This window comes from Melitaea cinxia, chromosome 21 (genome assembly GCF_905220565.1).
Source record: "Melitaea cinxia chromosome 21, ilMelCinx1.1, whole genome shotgun sequence".
NCBI classification, from domain to species: Eukaryota; Metazoa; Arthropoda; class Insecta; order Lepidoptera; family Nymphalidae; genus Melitaea; species Melitaea cinxia.
In genome coordinates, this window is record NC_059414.1 from 977,806 (window position 1) to 1,000,791 (window position 22,986).

At 34.1% G+C, this 22,986-nt stretch overlaps 1 protein-coding gene across 1 annotated transcript in view; it reads right to left on the minus strand.

The window, feature by feature from the left end:
- LOC123664191 (neural cell adhesion molecule 1-like) overlaps positions 1–22,986 on the minus strand; it is a gene marked incomplete at its 5' end in the record, with an annotated part of 130,733 nt that overhangs the window by 77,613 nt on the left and 30,134 nt on the right. The window contains 2 exons of the mRNA XM_045598787.1: positions 6,021–6,131; positions 10,707–10,915. Coding sequence (XP_045454743.1) covers positions 6,021–6,131; positions 10,707–10,915 — 320 coding nt within the window. The remainder of the gene's footprint in view (positions 1–6,020; positions 6,132–10,706; positions 10,916–22,986) is intronic.

A 22,986-nucleotide genomic window follows, 5' to 3' on the forward strand; every position in this document is an offset into this window, starting at 1 on the left:
GGAAAAAAAATTAAACAAAAATAATGAACTGTCAACAAAAAGTTGAGTTTATAAATACAATCATAATGTTAATATTATAATTATAATCTCATAGCCAAATTATTTACAATTTATATTTAATAACACTCAAAGCAACAGACACATTAGCACATACTTCAACTAAAGAAACATTCCAACGAGAATTAATTCAGTAATTTTCCGCAAATTGAAGCAGAAAGTAATCGCTGTTATTATTCCCGCGCTAAGCTGCTACTCCATAAAGATACAGTTAATAACGCAAATAAACGAACGAAAATGAATTTAAATCGTGAGAATGTTTCGTAACATTTAAATAAATTATTTTGAAAACTTTAGAATTGTTATCCAATTTTGTTGAAAAAGTATGTTTTTAATTTCTTTTACAGCTTACTTGGATTCAGTGTTATTATTTCTGTTGTCTGTACTAATATTATAGAGAAATATGTTTTTTACTTTTTTCGAAGTTCAACTTCTTTAGATACATTGTGTTTAGAAACTCAATGAAACAAAAATGCGTCAAGATGAAGAGACAAAAATAAATGTAGAGGATTAAGTCGGCGAGATGATGATATATAATACATTAATATTTTATATTCTCGGTAAAAAAAAATTCTCTCGTAGGTAACTTTTGAGAAGTTTCACTTCTGCCGTGTGTAAATAGCACACACACACCTTTTTTATTTATGTGTAACTAGCGACTCGCCCCGGCTTATCACCGCTATTATATAAGATTCAGACACGTAATTGGTGTGAAGTAGGATTAGAAGAAGAACACAATGCATATTTTTATTTTACACTCGTCAGAGGACGTAGTTATAATTACGACTCGTCCATCCGCCATAGATTAAGACATAGAATAAGATACATAAAATAAGATTCATAGAATAAGCAAGAGACGCAAACTCAGCGTCTGGTCGGCCTTGTGGAGCCTGACATCCGCTGGGTCGAGTTTGTAATAGTTAAGTCAGAGACATTAAAGCCTCCAAATCGGTTACATGTCTTTCATTTTTTATTTATTTAAATTAGTTAGTTAATAGTTAATTGGTATAAAATGTTTTCAAAACGCTCCGAAACCAAAAGTACGTAAACAAGATTACGGGAGTGCGAAAAGGCTATTTAAAAAATATTACATTAATTAAACTAAAACTGTTTAATTAAAAATTATTAAAAATTACAATGGACACGTCCGAACAGAATTACATGCTCTGGATTAATCGCCGATTTAATTCTAATAAAACTTTCTCAAGACATATGATCCCAGAGCATGAGACAGAGTGAGAAATCATTTGATATTCCTATACCGCTGATTAAGCATTTACTTTTATTGTTCTCATACTTTCGTCTAACATAACTACGTTGACAATATACCATAAACAAAAATAAAACGCCGAAATGTATATACGCGGATTACTATCGAACTGCTGCACCTAATTGGATAATTATTTTTGAAGTGCAACTTCTTTACGAACGCTTGACTTGGGGAGTAAGCTGGTGAATGCGTGGAGAGAGCGTTTTGAAAAGTGAGATCGGGTGAAGCGAACGGAAGTTGAGAGGGAGATAGAAGTTAGTTAAGATAGAAAGTTTTACTTCAGTCGTGTGATCTAAAGAACATGCGTTTCTTTGTATTCCTTAGTTTCACTATTGTGAAATAAATTTATTTATGAAGAAAAAAAAATGGTGTTTAAAAGTACTACGTTCGTTGGGTGAGCTGGTGTCATAAATTTTATTACACGACTAGCTATACTCCACGGTTTCAACTGTGTTAATTTAAAAAAAAAAGTAGGTACTGATATATTTTATAGCGTTTCTCTGGAAATAGGCTATCCAACGAAAATAAATTTTCAATTATACAATGCATAAAACATTAGCAAGTTTAAGTACCTGAGGAGTAAGATAACTGAGGTAGGGCACAGCAGGAATTTCCTGCTCAAAATATGGAGCAGTCCGACTGGGGTAGTACTTCGACCTTACAGAAGATCACAGCAAAATAATACTCTTTTCAAGCAGTATTGTGTTCCTGTTGGTAAGTAAGGTGACCAGAGCTCTTGGGGGGATTGGGGATTGGGTCGGCGCTTGCGATGCTTCTGGTGCTGCAGGTGTCTATAAGCTACGGTAATCGCTTACCATCAGGTGAGCCGTACGCTTGTTTGCCGACCTAGTGACATAAAAAAAGTAGTTAATATTAGTAAAATTAAATAAAATTACCATCGAAATTAATTTACTTTTTAAGCGTTTTAATTTTTCGTTAATCAGTTTTCAGTTTAAATTCGCCGCAAACACGTTGAATTGTTAAAACCTGAAATTTTAAATGTATCGACGTGGAAAATTAAATAACTTTAATATTCGTTTCATATTTTCGAACCGAGAAACATTGAAGCGTTGATCTGGGGGCACGGTAGTGCCCCCGCCAAGACGAAACAAAAAAAAAAAAAAAAAAAACGAAAAGCACTACCTATCTTTTCTCGAAGTGCTTCGTCGTTTTTTTGAACCCTCATAACTTGGGTTTGGATTATACTAGATAAACAAAATTCTGGGGATATGATGTCAATAGTAAACTTATTAAACATATAAAGTTTCAATTGCATAGCTCTTATACTTTAGATTTTATTGATATCTAAAAAACCCATATTTCGTCACTCACTGATGATCATCAAAATTCTTAGAGTACTTCCTGAAGTTCCAGAAAGCTGAAATTTGGTATGTAAGCTAGTATTAGTACACGAACAACAAAAAAATTCTAAAACTTGGAACTATTACCCCCCAACCCCTTAAACTAGGGGATGGAAGTTTGTATGAGACTTCCGCAAATTTTGATGCTAAAGGTCTGAAAATTGATATAGGGACTCCTTGTTATTAATAATAATAATAAAATACATAAAAAATAAAAATCGGTTATTAGTTTATGTCGAAAATTTACATTTTGTAATTTTGGTATTTAAGTTTTGGCGGGGATCACCGTTTGCATATCAGTTCAACATAAAATCAAAAACAGCGTGCTTAAACCGAATATGGTGAAGATTGGATGATATTTATGGTATAAAATGTGTCGGAGGTAAAATGCAACTATAATATTGTCATAAGCAACTTACAAAAAGAAGTGAAATCCCACCAAAAACATTTTCATGTAAAATGTTGCCAAGACGAGATCATAATTATGGCTCGCACTGTCAAAAAGTTATCAGATCTCATGTAGAGCCAAGCTTCTAACTCTACACGCCCTAACTCTACAAGCCCTAACTTCACAAACTCTACACCTTAGTCAAAATATGTGGCTTGGCCGTTTCGTCACTACCGGCTGCCGATGTTGTAGATGACGACTTTCCTGTCTCATTTATATAAATATATTTTCTCTTTTTATTTGTGTTATATATCAATTATTCTTCTTCTTTTTATTTTTTCTTTAATAGAACTATTGTATGATAGAAAAGTAAAAAACAGTGAAAAAAAATTTCACCTTACGCCCACGTGACGGTAGTGAAACGGCCAAGCCACATATTTTGACTAAGGTGTAGAGTTTGTGAAGTTAGGGCTTGTAGAGTTAGGGCGTGTAGAGTTAGAAGCTTGGCTCTACATGAGATCTGATAACTTTTTGACAGTGCGAGCCATAATTATGATCTCGTCTTGGCAACATTTTACATGAAAATGTTTTTGGTGGGATTACTTATACTTCATACACGTATTACTTCTTTTTTATACCAACGGTGACATACAAGTGTATGGTCTGCTTGTGGGTATTTACCGTAGCACGTCTACGACTGTAACGCCAGGACCATCACAAGAGCGTTGTCGACACTACTACCAATCTTCTGCATGAGTTCTAGCTGCCTTACCCACAACAAAAACACAACACTACTTCATCATCATCATCATAACTTCAGCCTATCGCAGTACACTGCTGGCCATAGGCCTGCACAAGTTCGCGCCAAAAATGACGTGAACTCGTGTTGCCTATAGTCACAACACTATGTCTCTTACGTATTATATTTCTCTACGCGGCAGAGTCCGGAATTATGAAATCCGTAGACAAATAGAGGTCACCAACATAGCTCTCAAAATCTGTAAGCTGAAATGGCAATGGGCAGGACATATTGCAAGGAGAATTGATGACCGATGGGGAAGGAAGGTTCTCCAAAAAGAAAGAAGCACAGGCCGCCTTTCAACCAGGTGGACTGACAACCTTAAGAATACAACGGGAAGTCGCTGTATTCTGAGCGCACAGGACCGGGCGGAGTGGTGAACATTAGGGAGGCCTATGTAGTCCTATCCAGTAATGGACTGTTAAAAGCTGATGGATGTATGATTTCTAACAATAGTCTGCACTATCTTAAATGATAAACAACTTATCGTTACTTTGACCAAAGATCTATTTTCCACGATTATTACGTTCAACACACAAAGAAACTAATGTTATATCATGCGTTTCAGTCACCTTTATTCTCCAGTATCATTAACACATACTGAGTCTATTGTTAGCGTAAAACCTAATGCACCATACATCAGAAAAATGAAAACTTGTCTAACGCTTCATAGTTTTGACTGTTAGAAAAACAGCAAATAGAAAGCGATATCAATCAAGCGGACAGTGGCACAAAGGTGGAAGCGAGCTTAACGTTACAAATGGCGTTTCGTTGACGTTTCGTTTATGGAATGCGTTTTTATTTTTGACGTAACTAAGAGCGACTGGATGGTTTTTATTATTTTATAATCATAGTTTGTATTGACGCGTTGGCGCAGCGCTCACAGCGCTGGCTGAGTGCGCTAGCGGTCACGGGTTCTAGCCCCATAGCATTTGTATAGGCCAAAAAAGTGTTTACGGTGGCCTGGGCGTTTGCGCTTGTGTATTATGTGTTTCAAGAAACAGGATTAAAACTTAGGGGCGCTGTTGAGTGTGATGTTGAGGATGTTTAGTTGTTTGTATTTGTTTCAGAGTGACAATAATGAAAAACTTGTTTTAAGAGTGATGAGTATTTTACTCATTTCATAAAAAGAAAAAAAAAAGAAAAAACTAGACAAATTTGATAGAAAATCTATGACAAATATGCTGTACTACAGCAGAACAAGAAAATATTTGGCAAACTTATACCGTTTAAAACTCAACTTTTTCTAAAAAAATAAATTCAATTAAAATATTGACTAATTCGGTTTACCTACAAATCAGTTACTCCAACAATGTTCATAGCTAAAAGTTTGTTACGATATGTATAATGGATGAAAATATAAAACAAAATAAAATATTTACCTCCTAAAATAATATTTTACTTAAAATTACTAATTTTGAATCAGCGGTAAGCGAATAAGCAAAGTGTGTAAAATGAAATATCGTAGTATATAGCCGTAGTATCACAATTCGCTACGAATAGTGCTTCAGTGTGGCGCTTTCATAACCTCATACCCTTATAGCTTGTAAAAGCATCATGGTTGTTCTTACCTTATGAGCTATATTTAATTTTTTTGTCTATTATTTTGAATAATAAACGCCTTATTTATTGACTGTTATAGCTAAATATTTGTTTTTGATAAATATAAATAGAAATAATACACATATATATATATATATGTATATAAAATATTACACCCAGACTCAGTCGGGAATCGAAGACGTAACCCGTGGAACAAATAGAAATACCACTACAAACAGTGCCAAAGGGATAGTCAAAATATAGATAGTGTAGTCAAATATTTTTTGAAATATATCTATAGAAATTCTGTTAGTCTGAAAGGAGGTAGGTCCCTTGACAGAATATTAATTTTATATATTGTATCTTTCTTTTAAGTACCTTTAAAATGTCTAGTATAGATCATTGATCCTTGAAAATCTGGAGTAAAATCAGGAGTTTTAAAATGACAATTGAGAGAGAATGAGATTGCATTGTCAATTGTACCATTTTCCAGTGGGCCTAAATATTCCTTGGAAACTCGATCGAATTATTTTTGCTATAACATTCTATACTCGTAGCATAATAGAACATTTAATAAATAAATATTTATATAAGGCCACTTACCACCCCTGAGCTCACACAGAAGCGTGAAGTTACCACCCTCTTCCAAAGGGCCGACCACTCCAGCCACATCGCGACCAGCTTCATCATACAACAGCAATTGATGCGGTGGTACTGTTAGATAAAAGACAGAAATTTTATATATTATTTGAAATTAAATGAAAGCGTGGGGTGCTTGATATATAAATGTAACAATTATTTTACTTGCAACTATCTATGTGTGGAGAGTTATAAAAACATAGTAAAAAGCTATGAATATATAGTAAAATGCACCCCACGTTTTTTACTCTGAATTGAATTATTCTCTGGATAACTTAAATTTTATTATAATTTTATTTTGAAGTAATTAATTATGATTGATTGTTCGATCTTCTATTACTGTAATATAAACTCTTTGTAATTGAAAATTATTTTCTACTTTTTAGTTCGATTAGCTTGTAAAAGCGTGGTTTTGTAGTTTTTTTAAACTATAATTATTTTTATTCACAAAAATCCTTTGTCTAGGAGATGAGCTCTAACATGTTGATACAGAACATATTTAAAAAAAGTAAAGCGCTAATTTCCGGCAATTAACATTTGTGACATTTTAAATTTAAAAAAGAATACCATATTAACTGTAAGATTACATCGTAAAACATTGCTCTTAAAGTATAAATTAAACTGTTACGTGAACATTTAATGAACCTTACCCTCTTATTGTAGAAATATAAAATACGAAATGAATGCTTTATTTATCCAACAAGTTCCTCATTAGTCTAGGCATCCGCAATAAATAGAGCTGACGAATAATCTTGATCCTACAGACCGGGAAGCACACGAACTCAATAGATCGGACGATTTGTTGGACGACGAGTTGAGTTCAGTGCTAATAATCTTGTTTACTTCGATAGACAAGACGTGACCAGTCGACTGACTTGTTTAGAAATGTGCATTAATATCGTAAAGTACGAAGTTCTATCTCAAGTATAGTTTAGCGTGTGCTAAGAAACAGATCGAGCGACTAGTTGTTTGATTATTTGAAGTTAGTGATAAAGTAGTGTTTATTGGTTACGAAGAAAATTCTAATAATGTCGGTTTCTTGACGCTATTATATCTTATGTCGAAATAATTTTACGAAGTTGGTTTTTGTTCGTAAATGAGAAACTTCTAATAAAAAGCTTTTGATCCTTTGACATGAAAATATATTTTATATTTCAATACGTCATTACTCAGTTAATATAAAAGTAAATTTTATTAAATTAATTAGGGCTTCGCTAAGTTAGTTGAGAGAAATAATATGAGGTATGCTGCTAAAAATCTGAAAGAACGTTTTTTCTATTAGGATATATAATGTTTTTAATTTACCTCAATGACTCTATGCCTACAAAAGTTACTATGCTGGATTTGTAGTAACTATGACTGTATTATAAGCGTATAGTATGTCTCACGTGGCTCGCCATTTTACCTACTTGTACCTTCGGCAATGTACTTCATTTATTAATTCTGGTTTTTTATTTTTTTATTTTATTAAATACTATTTTCATTACTTTTTTCGTTACTAGTTTTTAAATGTAAATCTAACGTCCTGTGCTGGCAGCATTTGTAAAGGTGCGGACTGAAAAGCAGCAATAAGCTGAGTCTACGACCTTTTCACCAGCATTTTTTTATAAAATCTCTGTAAATTAGACTAAGAAATCTTTTGTTTTTTTTTTTATGCTTGGTGAATAAACGTCTTTATTATTATTATTATTATTATTATAACTTTGCCGATGAACATGATATTATCAGGATAATTATTATGTTTTTTATTTACATAAAAGTGTTTGGTCCTCCCGTGACCGTGGTTGCTGACAAGTATTCGAAACGTCGGGCATTTAAAAAACATAATGAACCGCGATAAAATCCGAAATAATTGTTATATTGTAATGAGTGAAATTCGCGTAAATATTAGAAAACAATATATTAAGAAGTGATTTTCTATTTACATTATTATAATAAGCTTAGAGACCTTAAGGTAAATTAGGAATATTATACAATCATCAAATTATTACAACCACGTGCGCCAAGCTACTAAGCCTAAGCCACGCGAGGCCGCAGAGCGCAGCTGATCTATAGTAATATTATAAAGCTGAACAATTTGAAAGTTTATTTCTTTAAACACGATTCGAATTGAAAAATTATTTTTGTGTTTGTTAGCCCATTTTTTCTTCAAATTACCGTGACTAAAAGCGCGGGTCACAGCTAGTGTCCAAATATAATAAACATTTAAGAATCCAATTTGGATTTTTTACAACTTTAGCACAATTATGATAATAAATCTTTACCAGCAACATAATATTAGTATGTGCAATAATAATTTTAAATAAATTAATATCACAACATAAATTATGAGTTTATATAACTTTTTGAAGACATATGTAAATTTATTTTTATAGATTTATTTCTGGCAAATCAAGAACAAGGCCATATTATTTATAGCTATCTTAATTTGTGTTCAAAATAAATAGCAACCTATTTTTGTCTTTACTGCAATCAATTAAATCACAGAATTTAAACTGAAACTAAAAATACTTATAACTATAATCTTTAAAAAAAACAACTAAATATTGGTTTACTATGATATATACTGTTAATCAACAATTAATTACAGTAAGGAAATATTAACTAAACAGCTCTTAAAGTCAAGCTAAACACTACCCATTAATATCCAAAACCATTATGAAGTACATGGGCGTAAAATTAACAAGGCCTCCACGCCAAGGACGGGAAAATTACCGATCTCTGATAACGAAATCGACCAACCAATCGAGCAACGTGTCGAATGAATTCAATTTGGTGATTCAGAAGGATATTAAATCTATTAAGAGTTTTATAATTGCCAGATAATAAATAAAAAGTTTTTTATAGCTTACATTAAAAAGCTTTTAACCTAAGCTTTTAATAACAAAGTTAAGATTATGTCTGCGATAAAGATTTGTGATCATAGTAGTACTGTATGTCATGCAAAATATGACTAAACTTATAATGACCGTCAATTTTTTAAAAAGGGCAACTTGAAAAGCTACTTACTGATTTCTGCAAAATCTACATTCAGAATCGGCCGTAGCTACTACACATTAACTATAAATAAGATTTCAAAGACTATAAGTTAACCTTTAGTGTACTGTGTGTAGTCCTTGTGGGTCTCCCCACCGTGCCTCAGAGAGTATGTTAAGCCGTCGACCCCGGTTGTTATAATATACACCCGATAGCGATCGTTACTAATAGTAGGGAATATATCCGCCAACCCTCATTGAAGCAGCGTAGTGGATTAGCCTCTGATCCTTATCCTACATGGAGAAAGAGGCCTATGCCCAGCAGTGGTTACAGGCTGAAGCGTACAATGGCGATCCAAAACCGTTTTTAAATTCTAATTGAATACAATTTTAATAATGTTAGTAAATCGTGTAAAAATGTACAATCAACTGAACTTACGGTTATAGAGACATATAGGGAAAATTTGAAATTATACTTTTTATTATTTTCCATTAAAATTATTAAATTCTATTTCTAATGATAATAAAATCTACCAACTAGTTTAACGATAAGTTCACTGAATATTTTGCAATAATTTTGACGTATATTAAATCTACATTCAGAATCGGTGTTCACATTACCATTAATTAATTTATGAAAGACCAATATAATTTAATATGTAAATAGATGATTCTAAAGTGCTTTTCAAGCCTATTTCTATTAAGAATTTTCTGGTTTGGTTTGACTTAATTCATAAATATTTCTCATTAAAATTATTGAATATTAGTTAATCGTAATAATAAAATCTACCAATTTGTCGAGCGAAAGATCGACGTAATGATTTGCGGTAATACAGATAAACGTATACGAAATATTTAAAGATATATTTTTTTATTTCTTGTTAACATTTATTTATAACTAGAATTTACTTGTTGACAAACCCTTGAGTTTCTTTTCATAATGCCTTTCTCGCCTGCGGTATCTTAGGGTCAAGGTGAAAGGTGAAGGGCTCCCAAAAGGTTCCTCCGGCACTTTAGCCCTCAGTGTTGTGAAAAGGATTTTTCCAAGACGATACTTGATGATGTTTAAATGAAAAAACTCAAGTATTGTCGACGTTATTCTATTCTACGTGTACTCAAAATATTATTATTTTTTTTTTATTATTATTAGATTTTTTGAATAATTTAAGATCTCTCAATTTCTTTCATTTATCTTTGAATGCAATGTAAGCTTTATAATTTAGTTTCTCTTCATATAATACTAGGTTTAGTGTTAAGTGTAGGTGATTAGATATTTTATATGTATGTGGTGTGTATGTATGTTTGTGTATATGTATATTTATTTTTTTATTAACAACTAGCTGACCCGGCGAACTTCGTATCGCCTAACACAAAATTTATCGTATGGTATTAAAGTTCAAATTGACTTTTAAGTATTATCACAAATCTTTTGTATGGGCGTATAGAAAAGTGTTGTTTTTAGACTTTTTCAGGAAATTTAATTTTTTTTTTTTTTTAGAATTTTTCTCTCCGTAAGAACCATCCTCGTACTTCAAGGAACATTTTAAAAAAAGAATTAGCGAAATCGGTCCAACCGTTCTCGAGTTTTGCGCTTAGCAACACATTTTGCGATTCATTTTTATATATAAGATTGTGGTCCTTAAACAAATAAATAAAAGCAATTAAAGATTCTTACCAATAACATTAAGGCGGATCTGGAAATTCCTAGTGGGTGAATTTTTGAAATCCACTCTGCATCGATATACTCCTTCGTCATCCAGCTGTACAGCATCCACGGTGAGAGAAGAAGGCTTGGACATTGTGATGAAGTGAGCTCGTTTACCAAAAGCCAGGGGATCAGACCAGTGCAGAGCTTTGTTGAAACTTCGACCACGGACGTCGAAACTGTAAAAAAATTAAACGGTATAAAAATGAGCTACACAAAAAATATCGAGTTTTATTCGAACTAAAGTATAACGAGTGATTAAAACTAAAAAAAGACTGCTCACAACTCTTTTGTTATAAGATAACCTGTATTTTTTTTACTTTCACGGCCACAACCAATACAATTGATTTTACAGATGAGTTACCCGTAATCGTGACATTTTTTTATTCAACTAGATCTACAAACAAGCATTCGGATACACCTGATGAAGAGATTACCGTAGCTTGTAGACGCCTGCAAAACTAGAATCATTACAAGCGCGTTACAAACTCTACCCCAATTCCCCAAGGAGCTCTGGTATTTAGCTGTTGTCTTCTGTAAGGCCGAGGCAATTCCCCAGTCGGGCTGCTCCAGATTTTGATACGGATATTTCCTGCTGCAACCTACCTCAGTTTACGTTTGCAACATTTTTCAAATATCGCGAGTCTCAAAATGACCATCGCGGTACGCTTGGGCCTGTAATACCCCACAGCTGGGCATAAGCCTCTTTCCCCATGTAGGAGAATGATCAGATCTTAATCCACCACGCTGCTCCAACGCGGGTTGGCGGATATATTCCCTACTATGAGTAACGATAGCTATCAGGTGTACATGATAACAACCGGGACCGATGGCTTAACGTGCTCTCCGAGGCGCGGTGGGGAGACCCACAATGACTAAAAACCAGAACGGAAATAAATATTTGTATAAACACAAATATCTACTCTGAGCGGGAATCGAACCCGCGGCCCTCGGTGCTTAGACACCGCCAACACGGCACACGCACCCTTACACCAGAGCGGTCGTTATTGCGGTAAATAAAAATTATCATATAAATTATCCTATCCGCTTGCTGTCGCTGGGGGTCGTCAATTAATCACGTGAAACTCCAACAGGGGGAGGAGGGTTCAGAAAAACATCACGAAATATAACATGGCGGGGGGGGGGCTTATAATTTGATGTCACGTGTATTTGTTTTTCGTTGAACGCGTGATTTCTAAGCCAAAAAAACCTTGATGCTTGTCTAGAAATTTCTATCACGATGCTAAATTTTTCAAAATTGAATCAGATTATTCCTGTGTTTAAGGATAATAGGTATTCTGACAATTTCAATTTACTTTGCACAAATAAATACACGTGATGTTTTGGTGTATGGGGGGGGGGAGGCGAAGTCTAAACCCTCACCACATATCACCAGAACATCACGTGATTATTGGACGACCGCCTTGGGTGCTAACGGTGCTAGATCGGGAAAGGTTGTAAGAGACATATGCCGAACTGTGAGCGTCCATCAGTTGAATAATGACGATGAAATCAAGAAATATTGCGACATAGTACTGTGATTTATATAAGTAATCGGAATTTTAATTAACAAGTAAACTTCGTGTTACTTCTAGTATTTTGTAACGAACAAGATTCCACACAGTTTAGTGCTGACACGTAAAAGATGATAAGGGTTTGGCCATTCAATTATGGATTTTGACACAACATTTCAGCATTACTATTTCCGTAACAAAAGGATGCCAACCTTATTATTTCTTACCTGATGACTAGTATGTTTACTAGTTTGCAATTGGCCAATGCTAGCGGTCGGGAATTTGATTCCCGTTCATGATAATGCTTTTATTGGCCATTTATATTCTTTCGTGGTCTGGACGTTTGCGTGTTATATAAGTTTTCGAACCTTTTGACACATTATTTTCATCCTATTAGTGATCTCTTCTGACGTATTTTCGTTTTTTTAACAATTGAATTGAAATAATTGTACTTTATTGTTTTTATCTTGTTTTTTTTTTGGATTTTTCATCATGATTTTTTTTTCATAATTCAATTAATTATTTTCTTAATATCTCTTACAAGAGAAATAATGGTTGGCGCCTCCTTTGAAGCATATTAATGGGTGTGCCAGGATACTTCGCTCTTATCTTTGTGTATATTAGCAACTGCGACCCTTTGCTTGTCCCGCTCTCACTTAGTTAACTTTCCAGTCATCGTTACTTCCTTTATAAAGCCCAGTATAATAACGCAAGGACAAAGGTTCCTCGTATTCAATGAAAAATTATTCATACTTCGTCGTGTCATCGTACTGAATTTTTCAATATATGTGGAAAGGTCACTAAGTGGATTGTAAGCGCTAAATATTACCTTATTACTTCGCAGTTAATGATTAAAATTTAACCGTCAGTGAACAAAGTACACTTATGCTCATATTTTAAAGTCGATTTATGGGATACAATCAGTGTATTGACGAGAATGACAAGGCTCAAGTAACTGGTAGTGAGAAGGAAAGATTGAACTACACGCATATCGACAGTCCCTAAAGATGGCGTCCGGAAATTAATTTAATTATATTTTTAACTAAATTGTACATTTATTTAATAAAACAATAAATAAAAATACATGTACAGAGAATAAAGTGTGTATATTTGTAAAATTACAACCCAAGAGTGCTGTTGAAAACTACTTAGTGTATTTTTTGCCCAGAGTATCGGCATAGCGATTCAACGGGGAAATGCTGCCAGCATAATTGGCACCATTCCACGCGGACATGATTTGTGCCATAACTTCTCAAGTCTGAATTATATATATAATATATGTATTTATAAATATAGATAGAAATAGTACATATATAAATAAATCAAATATTACACCCAGACTCAGGTAGGAATCGAACCCATAAACCGTAGCAGAAAGCAGGACCACAACCACAAATTATGCCAACGGGCTAGTCAACAATTTGTAATATAATGTGTAAAGACACATACTTTTCCTAGAATATTTTTCTTAATTGCCGAGCAAATGGTAAATATTTAGCAACTCAGTATTCATTTTAATATCAGTAATTTATCTGTATAAATTTAATTTTGCTGTCTAAGTAAAGAACAGCGTACTAAAATAAGTCATTTATAAAATAGCAAATATTCTTTTAGGTGTTTAAAAATTAAAAATGTACAATTTTAACTGGCCATTTTGAAATTAGAGTGAAATTATTAAGGATATCTTCATATCCTTCTATGAATTCTATGGTTTAAACTCTTGTTTTAAGGTTGAAATTCGTTTAAATGGACGCTAGGTCGTTGGGCGAACCACTTAACGCTATATTCCTGAGATTACAGATAACCCTAAATGATTATATCCTGTGCAATTCTTGTGGGATAAAGTGTGGGAGATAACGTTACTTAAGATCTTTAATATGTATCCTAATGACCCAAATAAGACGTTTCCCGCGGTCTTGCTTGTGAAGATATCCTTAGCTCCAGATTTTCTCATTTAAAGACGTTAACAGACTAGCACACTCGAAAACAACTTGGATAATATCAATTTCTGATATGATATTCAAAAACTTAGATAATTTCAATTAAATTTAAATGGGACCACGTAACACGCAACACCTTTTTTCAATTAAAAAAAAATCATCGAAATCGTCCTTCCCAGTCAAAAATTCTGAGGTTTTAATCGAAAGCTGATGCACGTGGTCCCTTTAAAATTTGATCAACATCTGATGACTACTTTTTGAATAATCTTTGATAACGCGTATTTACTTCACAAATTTTATCATCCACCTATGTTGTATTACTTATCGATGTAATTGAAGTCGGTGTTTTTTCGCTTGCTATAACAAACTTAATTATCACTACTGTGGAAAACAAGAATACGGTCAAACCTAAGGTTAAGATACTTCTTTGAGTACTTGACTGAGAGCTCCGAGACAGGCGCTGTGTTGACAGCGGAGCTAGGGTTGGCAACGTGTTAGCTATACTCCTGATGTTGCCAGTGTTAGTCTTAGAAAAATAAAAAAATAACGGTAGCTTATGTCATCCTTGTACAATAGTAATTTGTAAATGTTGATCTATGTATGTATTGCCATTGATGATTTTTATTTAATTTAAGAACAAAAAAATGTATTTTTTTCCGAACGCCATCTTTAGACTCTATAGATAAGGTCTCGTCTTCTATATTTTTTTTTTGCCGTCGGTTGCTTTACCCTCTTCAACACACTAATTTTATTCCCGATAAATCTACTATAAAATCATGGCATTAGTACAAATGTGAATTTTCTACCGAATACGAAATACAAGGAATTCAAGAATTACTTACAAAGAAGGAAAAAGTAAGTTGTGAAATAGAATATTCAGGAAAAAGTCAATGTTTTTATATCTGTATTATAATATTTCTTTTTGAAATATTTTAACGCAAACCGTAAGAAATGGACAAATAAAGATTTTGCGGGTTCGATTCCCGCCTGAGTCTGGGTGTAATATAATATTTGTATTTATATATGTATTATTTCTATGTATGTTTATGAAAAAAAAATAGTTGTAACAGTCGGCTGTTACCTACACAAGCATTAAGTTGTGTCTTATTAGTGTAGTAAGTGTCTTATTGGTGAAAAGAGGGCATTTTTTGTCCAGAGAATCGACATACCGATTCAACACGGAAATGCTGGCAGCATTCATGGCACAATTCCACGCGGACATAATTTTAAGTTGAGAATTGTAAATATGTATTAAAAAAATTGTGACACAATTAAAACACTTAAAGTAACTATATTATATGTGAGCATTACGCTTTTTTACCGACCTAAAACTACATACATTATACGAATATATGTATCCATAAGCCTTATTTTAAGACATTAGTCTTTAAAAATAATTCCAATGTAACTAAGCCTAAATACATTTCAAAGCAATATATAAATTTTAAGTATTATGAATTTATTCACAAAACGTCAAAACGTCTATTGACATTGGCAATAAAATATTCATGTCTTAATTTGAGTGAATTTTTCCTCCAGCATACCCTGATTGAGCAAACATTGCTCGGATGTTACGAAAAAAGTCATTTGATTGACTTCTGTAGGGCGACCATAAGGTCGATATTATTGTGAATAATTTACATATTAAATATTTTTAAATTGATTTAGTAAAAATGTCAGATAAATTTGACAAATAAGATATGTTATAGGTAAATGCAAAGTAATCCAAATCTCACCAGGATTAACTTCTGTGTTGGGTAACCAGAAACACACACAATACACAAGCTCAAGCGCCCAGACTACGGACAACATCTGTATGACCAATAAAAATGTATGCCATGTGCGGGGATCGACTCCGCTAGCGCAACAGCCACAAGCTAGTGCTCTACTGCGTTGACGCTTCGTTAAAATTTAAGAACGCTTTCAAAAATATTGTTTACAAAACAATGCATACTTATTATACTTACAATGGAAAAAAAACAACTAAAATTGGTATAGATAGCTGTGGTACAAATTGTATGTTACTGCGTGTTATGGCAAGAAACTTTTTCCGTGTAAAAAAATATCAGACCACTGTCATCGATTTCATCAGAGAGATATCAGTCATCATGCGTTTCGATTCTACGAGTTTCTGCCTTTAAACTGCATAGTAAATATTATACTTCAAACAACGGTACTGGAATGTCATGTTAAGATATTTTAAGTTAAAGAGAAGCTGCAATTTAAAAAATATATAAGCGTAGGCCAACTTTAGTACTATAAATAACACAAAAAATTCCACAAACATCAAGTCAGTAAATTGAAACTAACATAAGTCGCACATATGAGACAATCAATGGAGGACACTTAAAACTGGGACGAATCCGTTGAAAAAATATAATCCATAGTCATACAACCCCCGTCCCATAATATTTCAATCAAATAAACGTCATCCTACAGGTGAGAGTAGCGCGCAGATTACCGTCGTATTGTTTGACACTGCGGAAACTTCGCTAGCATGCGACATGTATTCATTTTGACATAAAATTGGAAAATTCGACATCAATTATGTTACTTGTTTTGTAGTTAACTAGATTACCTGCCCGGTTTTATGTTTGTTTTTGTTTAAATTCAATTTTCACCCCAGTCTTTGTTCTATATATTATACATATATTACTTAGTAAATAGGTTTTAAACACCCGTGAGATTAAACCAGGCGAAAACCTCTTATATTAAGTTTTTCATACAAATAAATGGAAAAAATACATTACACGATAAAAATAATAAAAGCATTATATATAAATTAAAAACCATATTAATAATGGTGTCATCTCTAGGAGAGCGGTCTCTCCCAGACAAACTTTGGGAAAGGAGACGAGATCCAATGAAGCGACAAGAAGATGTACAAATATTAATACCTAGAGATGTTTATATACAAATTATAAAAGCAACAGCCGAAGGTTGCAAAAAAAGCAGTTTTATTTAAAATTAAATTTACTAAAACTAAATTACACACATAAAAAGAAATATATAAAGCATATGATATGCTGTGTTGCTATGGTAGTATAGAATAAGGTCCCCCCCCCCCCTCTTTAAATGCATATGGATGTATACACGGTACATATGCCAAAGTAAAAGCTTTTTACAATTTTTGTCTGTCTGTCTGTCTGTCTATCTGTCTGTCTGTTTGTTCCGGTTAATTTCTGAAACGGCTGTACCGATGTCGACGGGACTTTCACTGGCAGATAGCTGATGTAGTAAGGAGTAACTTAGGCTACTTTTAGTTTAGAAATTTATTTATTTTATAACTCTGCAAATTGAACAATAGCTTTTATTTAATTCCACGCGGACGAAGTCGCGGGCAAAGCTAGTTTTAAAATAATAAATAACAATTAACCATAACTTTGAAAAATTTCGTTTATTCTAAAAAATTTTTACAATTTTGGTCAGATAAATCTTATCCAGGCAAAAACGACCTCGACAAAAATAAATTGGCTATAGCTCTCGAGGCGTTCGCAACGAAGACTTTTTACTTTTCTCTTGTGAGACATATTTTTACATCGAGAATAAAACCTTAGGAAAATAAGTAAAAGTGACCCACTATAACCTTTAACTATAGCCTTTATCATCCCACCTTTTCCTAGAAGGAGATGGGTTGGAGATTGAAGATGGAATCTGACATATGTAAGCTTAAATTATACACGTACTAGCGACCCGCTCCGGCTTCGCACGGGTATAAAATATAATTATAGCCTATGTCATTCACTGAAAAAATGATTAAAATCGATCCAGTAGTTTTGATTTATTCATTACTGCCCGTGACCCGCACGCGTTAACTTAGAGTAAAAGCCGGCCGGAACCGCCGCAAACGCTACGTACCGCGATTTTTAAATCTGTAATATATTCGAAAATATTCATTTAAATCATTTGCTGTAAAGCGCCATATAGATCTATATTAAATAAAAAATACATTTAAGGTATTTAATTGGATAAGGATTAATGCTGTATTGGTTAAAATCGCTTCGAAAATTAGCCATTATTTGTCGTAAAAAGTAAATGACAAAAAAATGTTATTGTGGGATATCCATAAGAGATAGGTATATACCATCGCGGAGTTTTCTGTAGACCTTTTCAATGTGTACAATACTTAGTACATTATTTTGATAAATCTCGTAGGGTTCAGCCTGCGTTTGCAATTTAAGCGAAAAAAAATAATTATTTACGACATAACATTAGAAAACTCGCAAATAACAGTATTTCTCCACTATTTAATGGATGTTATTATACATATAAACCTTCCTCTTGAATCAATCTATCTATTAAAAAGAACCGCATCAAAATCCGTTGCGTAGTTTTAAAGATTTAAGCGTACATACATGTGCAGGGACAGAGAAAGCGACTTTGTTTTATACTATGTAGTGATGTATAGATCCAGGACTCTCCAATTTAAGCGGTTGAAGGCAGGGGTTTTGGTCGGTATTGCGCCCCCAAGTGCTGAAGATGACATACGGTCTAGGACTGCCTACCCGGGCATCCTGGATATCACCCGCAAATGGGTTCCCCTGCGATACCAAAAAATACTCGTATGTATGCGTGTCTTGCGTAACATACGCGCAGTATTTGTAATCAAATACTACATACTGTAACAAAGCTCTCAAGTTCATTCTCATTAGATTGTCTAGACAAGTTCGGGGAGATAAATTTTACTGAATTAAGGGCAAATGTTCCAGCCTTGTCGTTATTACCTTCTGGTATACAAGTTTCCAATTAATACTGACGATAGCAATTTTGATTTCTATGAGTTGATATTTGTTATTAAGCTAATTTTTGTTTCTATTTCAGGTTTGATACGTTAGACCCTACCAAGGAGAGCAAGTAAAGACGTCGGTTCCAGTTACTATTATTATTCAGGAACCAAGAGGGAGGCAGCGGGATGGAATGAGCTTCTACCCACTTTTTGCGTAGATGGTGCCTTTGGCAAAGAATGAATTTTTTTTATCAAATAGCGCATAGCAGAAAATATTTTGCTCAAAATCTGATGCAGCCGGACCGGGGAAGCTACTCAACCTTACAGAAGACCTAAGTCAAAAATTCGCTCTCAGTGTTGTCTTCCTATAGCGAGCAAAGTAACCAGAACTCCTGGCAATGTTCAGTGGTACGACAAGCAACGCGTTTGTGATTCTTTTGGTGTTTACCTTCTGTGGAGTTGAGACACTTCTTCAAATTTTTAAAGGCGGTTGCGGGTTCGATCCCCGCACATGACAAACATTTGTATTGGCCATACAGATGTTTGTCGCGCTTCTGGGTGTTTGTGCCGTCATTGTGGGTCTCCCCACCGTGCCTCGGAGAGCACGTTAAGCCGTCGGTCCCGGTTGTTATTATGTACACCTGATAGCGATCGTTACTCATAGTAGGGAATATATCCGCCAATCCGCATTGGAGCAGCGTGGTGGATTAAGCTCTGATTCTTCACCTACATGGGGAAAGAGGCCTATGCCCAGTAGTGGGATATTACAGGCTGAAGCGATTGTGCTCGTAACATATTTTAACACATATCATTAATCCACATCAGCTTACAGCAGTCCACTGCTGGACTGTCTTCCCAAGTTCCCGCTAAACATTCCGGTTTTCCGCAATCCTCGTCCAGCCTCCAACAGAAATCTTACGTAGATTGTCGGTCTAGCAAGACATATTAATACTTATGTATAAAAAATATTTTAAAGAAAAATCTATACTAATAAATGGAGAGCCGGTTTTTTTTGTTCGATTATACCGCGACAACTACTAAACCGATTGGAATAATACTTTTACCATAAGATGCAGCGTGTTTCGAAGAAGGTTTTAGTATATAATATGTTGGTGATTACTTATCATGTAAAAAAATATGGACGGACAGATGTCGCTAGTAGTAAATAAGTAACAAATTACTTAAAAACGTTTTATTACCCTTCAAATAAAAACAACCACAACGTCCTAATAAATAATACGTTTAATTTAAAACGTTAATTCGGTTCTACGAATTTAATTAATAAATAAGAAAGCCTTAATCCGAGCTAAAGCAGAACCAGCACAATTGTAATTATGTTTCGCTAGATTTAATAGGAACGAACCACGTGGCTTAATGAAGCGAGCGCAAATAGCGAATCTTTGATACTTGCTATTAAGACGTCTAGAATTGTATTTAGCTCCACTTGTATATTATTAGTTCTAAATATATTAATGAAATTAACCTCATATAAATATTCCATTTTTTTAGACCACTAGGGTGGCAAACGTATCTGTCCGATAGTATGCGGATACCGTTAGTAACCTAATACCGTACCGTAATAACCTATGAACGCCTGCAACATCGGAATCGCTTTTTTTTATGCAACTGAGTCGGCAAACAATCGTATGTCTCACCTGATGGTAAGCTTTTACCGTAGCCTAAAGATGCTTGCAACACCGGGAGCGTTTTAAGCGCGTTTCAGACCCAGTTATTTGAAAATAACAACCGCGGTAAGTTCTGTAGAATAAAATTGATTCAGCCTACGTCACTTGCTGGACATAGGCCTCTTTCACCATGTAGAAGAAGGATCAGAGCTTAATCCACCACGCTGCTCCAGTGCGGGTTAACGGATATATTCTCTACTATGAGTAATCGCTATCAGGTGTTCATGACAACAATTTGGACCGATGGCTTAACGTGTTCTCCGAGGCACGGTGGAGAGACCCACAACGACTGCACAAACACCCAGACCACCAAATAAACTTGGTTAAGTTTTTAGGAATATATAGTAAATTGTTGATGTATTATTTAATAATGTATATAAATAAACAAATAAACAAAATAAATAAATAATGCGCCTTAGACCACACGACTGAAGTAAAACTTACGAAACGTAACTCTGTCTCTCTCTGTGTCTACCTTCACCAACTTATATCTCCCACTCAACTTCCGTTCCCCTCGCCCGATCACACTTTTCGTAACGCTCTCACTTTACATCAATAAATAAATAGGATATTGAGACACGCAAAATAATATCGTACACAAAATAAACCGTACACTTGAACAGGATAAAATATTCTCAGCGATACAATTTTTTTATTTCAAGAAAACAATTTTTATTCGACCGTGTCTGTTACAACTTGTACAGTTTCCTAGTTAAGTTGTCTTGTAACTTGCGACACACGGAAGGCAACGAAGCGTGTAACTCATTCACTGAGAAACATTGTTTCACGTAAGGCTATGTCGCTGTAGATTGTCCTCAAACATTGATAGAACGTATGGAATACTGAGTATATTTAAGCTAAGTTTGCCCCGCAGCTTTATCCACGCTAATTTTAGGTGAGACGTACCAAAATATTATGCAGAATATAGTCTTCTTCGATAAATGTATTACAAATACAAGAATATTTTTTTCTATTCGAACCAGTAATTATTGAGAATAGCACGTTCAAACAAACAAAAAAACTTATGGATAACGTAAATTATTATACATGTACGCGGTTACTAATGCTGGTAAATATTTAGTTAGATAGAGATGTGTTTTAACCTAAATTATTTTAAATTTGGACCTATCAAGACTGAATTAAAATTCATTGTATTTGAAAACAATAACTGTATAGCAAAAACTATATGTGATAAATTGAATATTTACTTTATAATAATACTAGCTGTGTCTGCGGTTTTGCACGCGCTAATTTGAGGAAAAAATAGCCTAAAGGCTTCCTCGGTAAATGGACTATCCAACACAGAAATATTTTTTCAATTTGAACCAGTAATTCCTGAGATAATCGCGCTTAAACAAGCAAACAAACAAAGTTTTCAGATCTATAATATCACTATAGATAAAATTGTATACATAAACTTATAAACTTATGAACTAAAGGACTAGTAGGTTTGACAATATCCAAGTATAGAGCTCAACCCTTGGTTGGAGGATAATTTACATATCAAAATTAGCCACTGTCATTACGTGCTTATAATAATAATCATTCAGAAAATAAACAAATATTTAAAAATATCTGCATCAAGTCGACCCGAGACCTATCGTCGTAATTTCGCACAGGTGGAAAATTCACTCCAATAGACCAGAAACAATCGTCTCAATGTGTTTTTTGATTTTACTTGTTAAAAACATTTGATTCTAGCGAAAATAAAAATACACCTATTAATATTGTAACTCTATAATAGAGTATATACTCTAACTTGATTTGGCAGGATGTTACAAGAATCTTAATCAAAATACTTACAGAAGACCACAGCCAAATCATCCAGCTCTCACCTAGTGTTGTATTCCTGTGGTGGGTAAGGTAGTCAGAGTTCTTGGACATTCACTGTCCTGACAATAGGGTAAAGTCGGCAACATGATTGTACTTCTTCTGATATTGCGCTATAGACGTCAATGGGTTAGATTATACCATCAGATGAATCATACACTTGTTTGCCTCTCTAGTAAAATAAAAGAGGTATTTAAAAAAAAGGGTCACACAATCGACCACAAGTTTTCGAGAATAGTTAAAAAGTCACAAACTCGTCGATTGGGCCATACAGGATATCTAACGAAGCGGTAAAACTGGAGTCTTCTGCTCCAGTGAAATTTCAATATAGGCAGTATTCTCTGCTTGGCATTTGTGTGTAAATTGGATTGACTTTGAGGATCACCTCTACCAATCATGGCGTTATCGAAGAAGGTAACGCATTAACTTCATGTGGTTGTATGCTGTGAGGGGTAAAGATTCTGATCTAGTGATGCGAGTAGTTGCCTTAACGTCCATGACGGGTTTAATTCCACTCGAAGTAACATTTGTATTCATACCAATATTTTTTTCTAC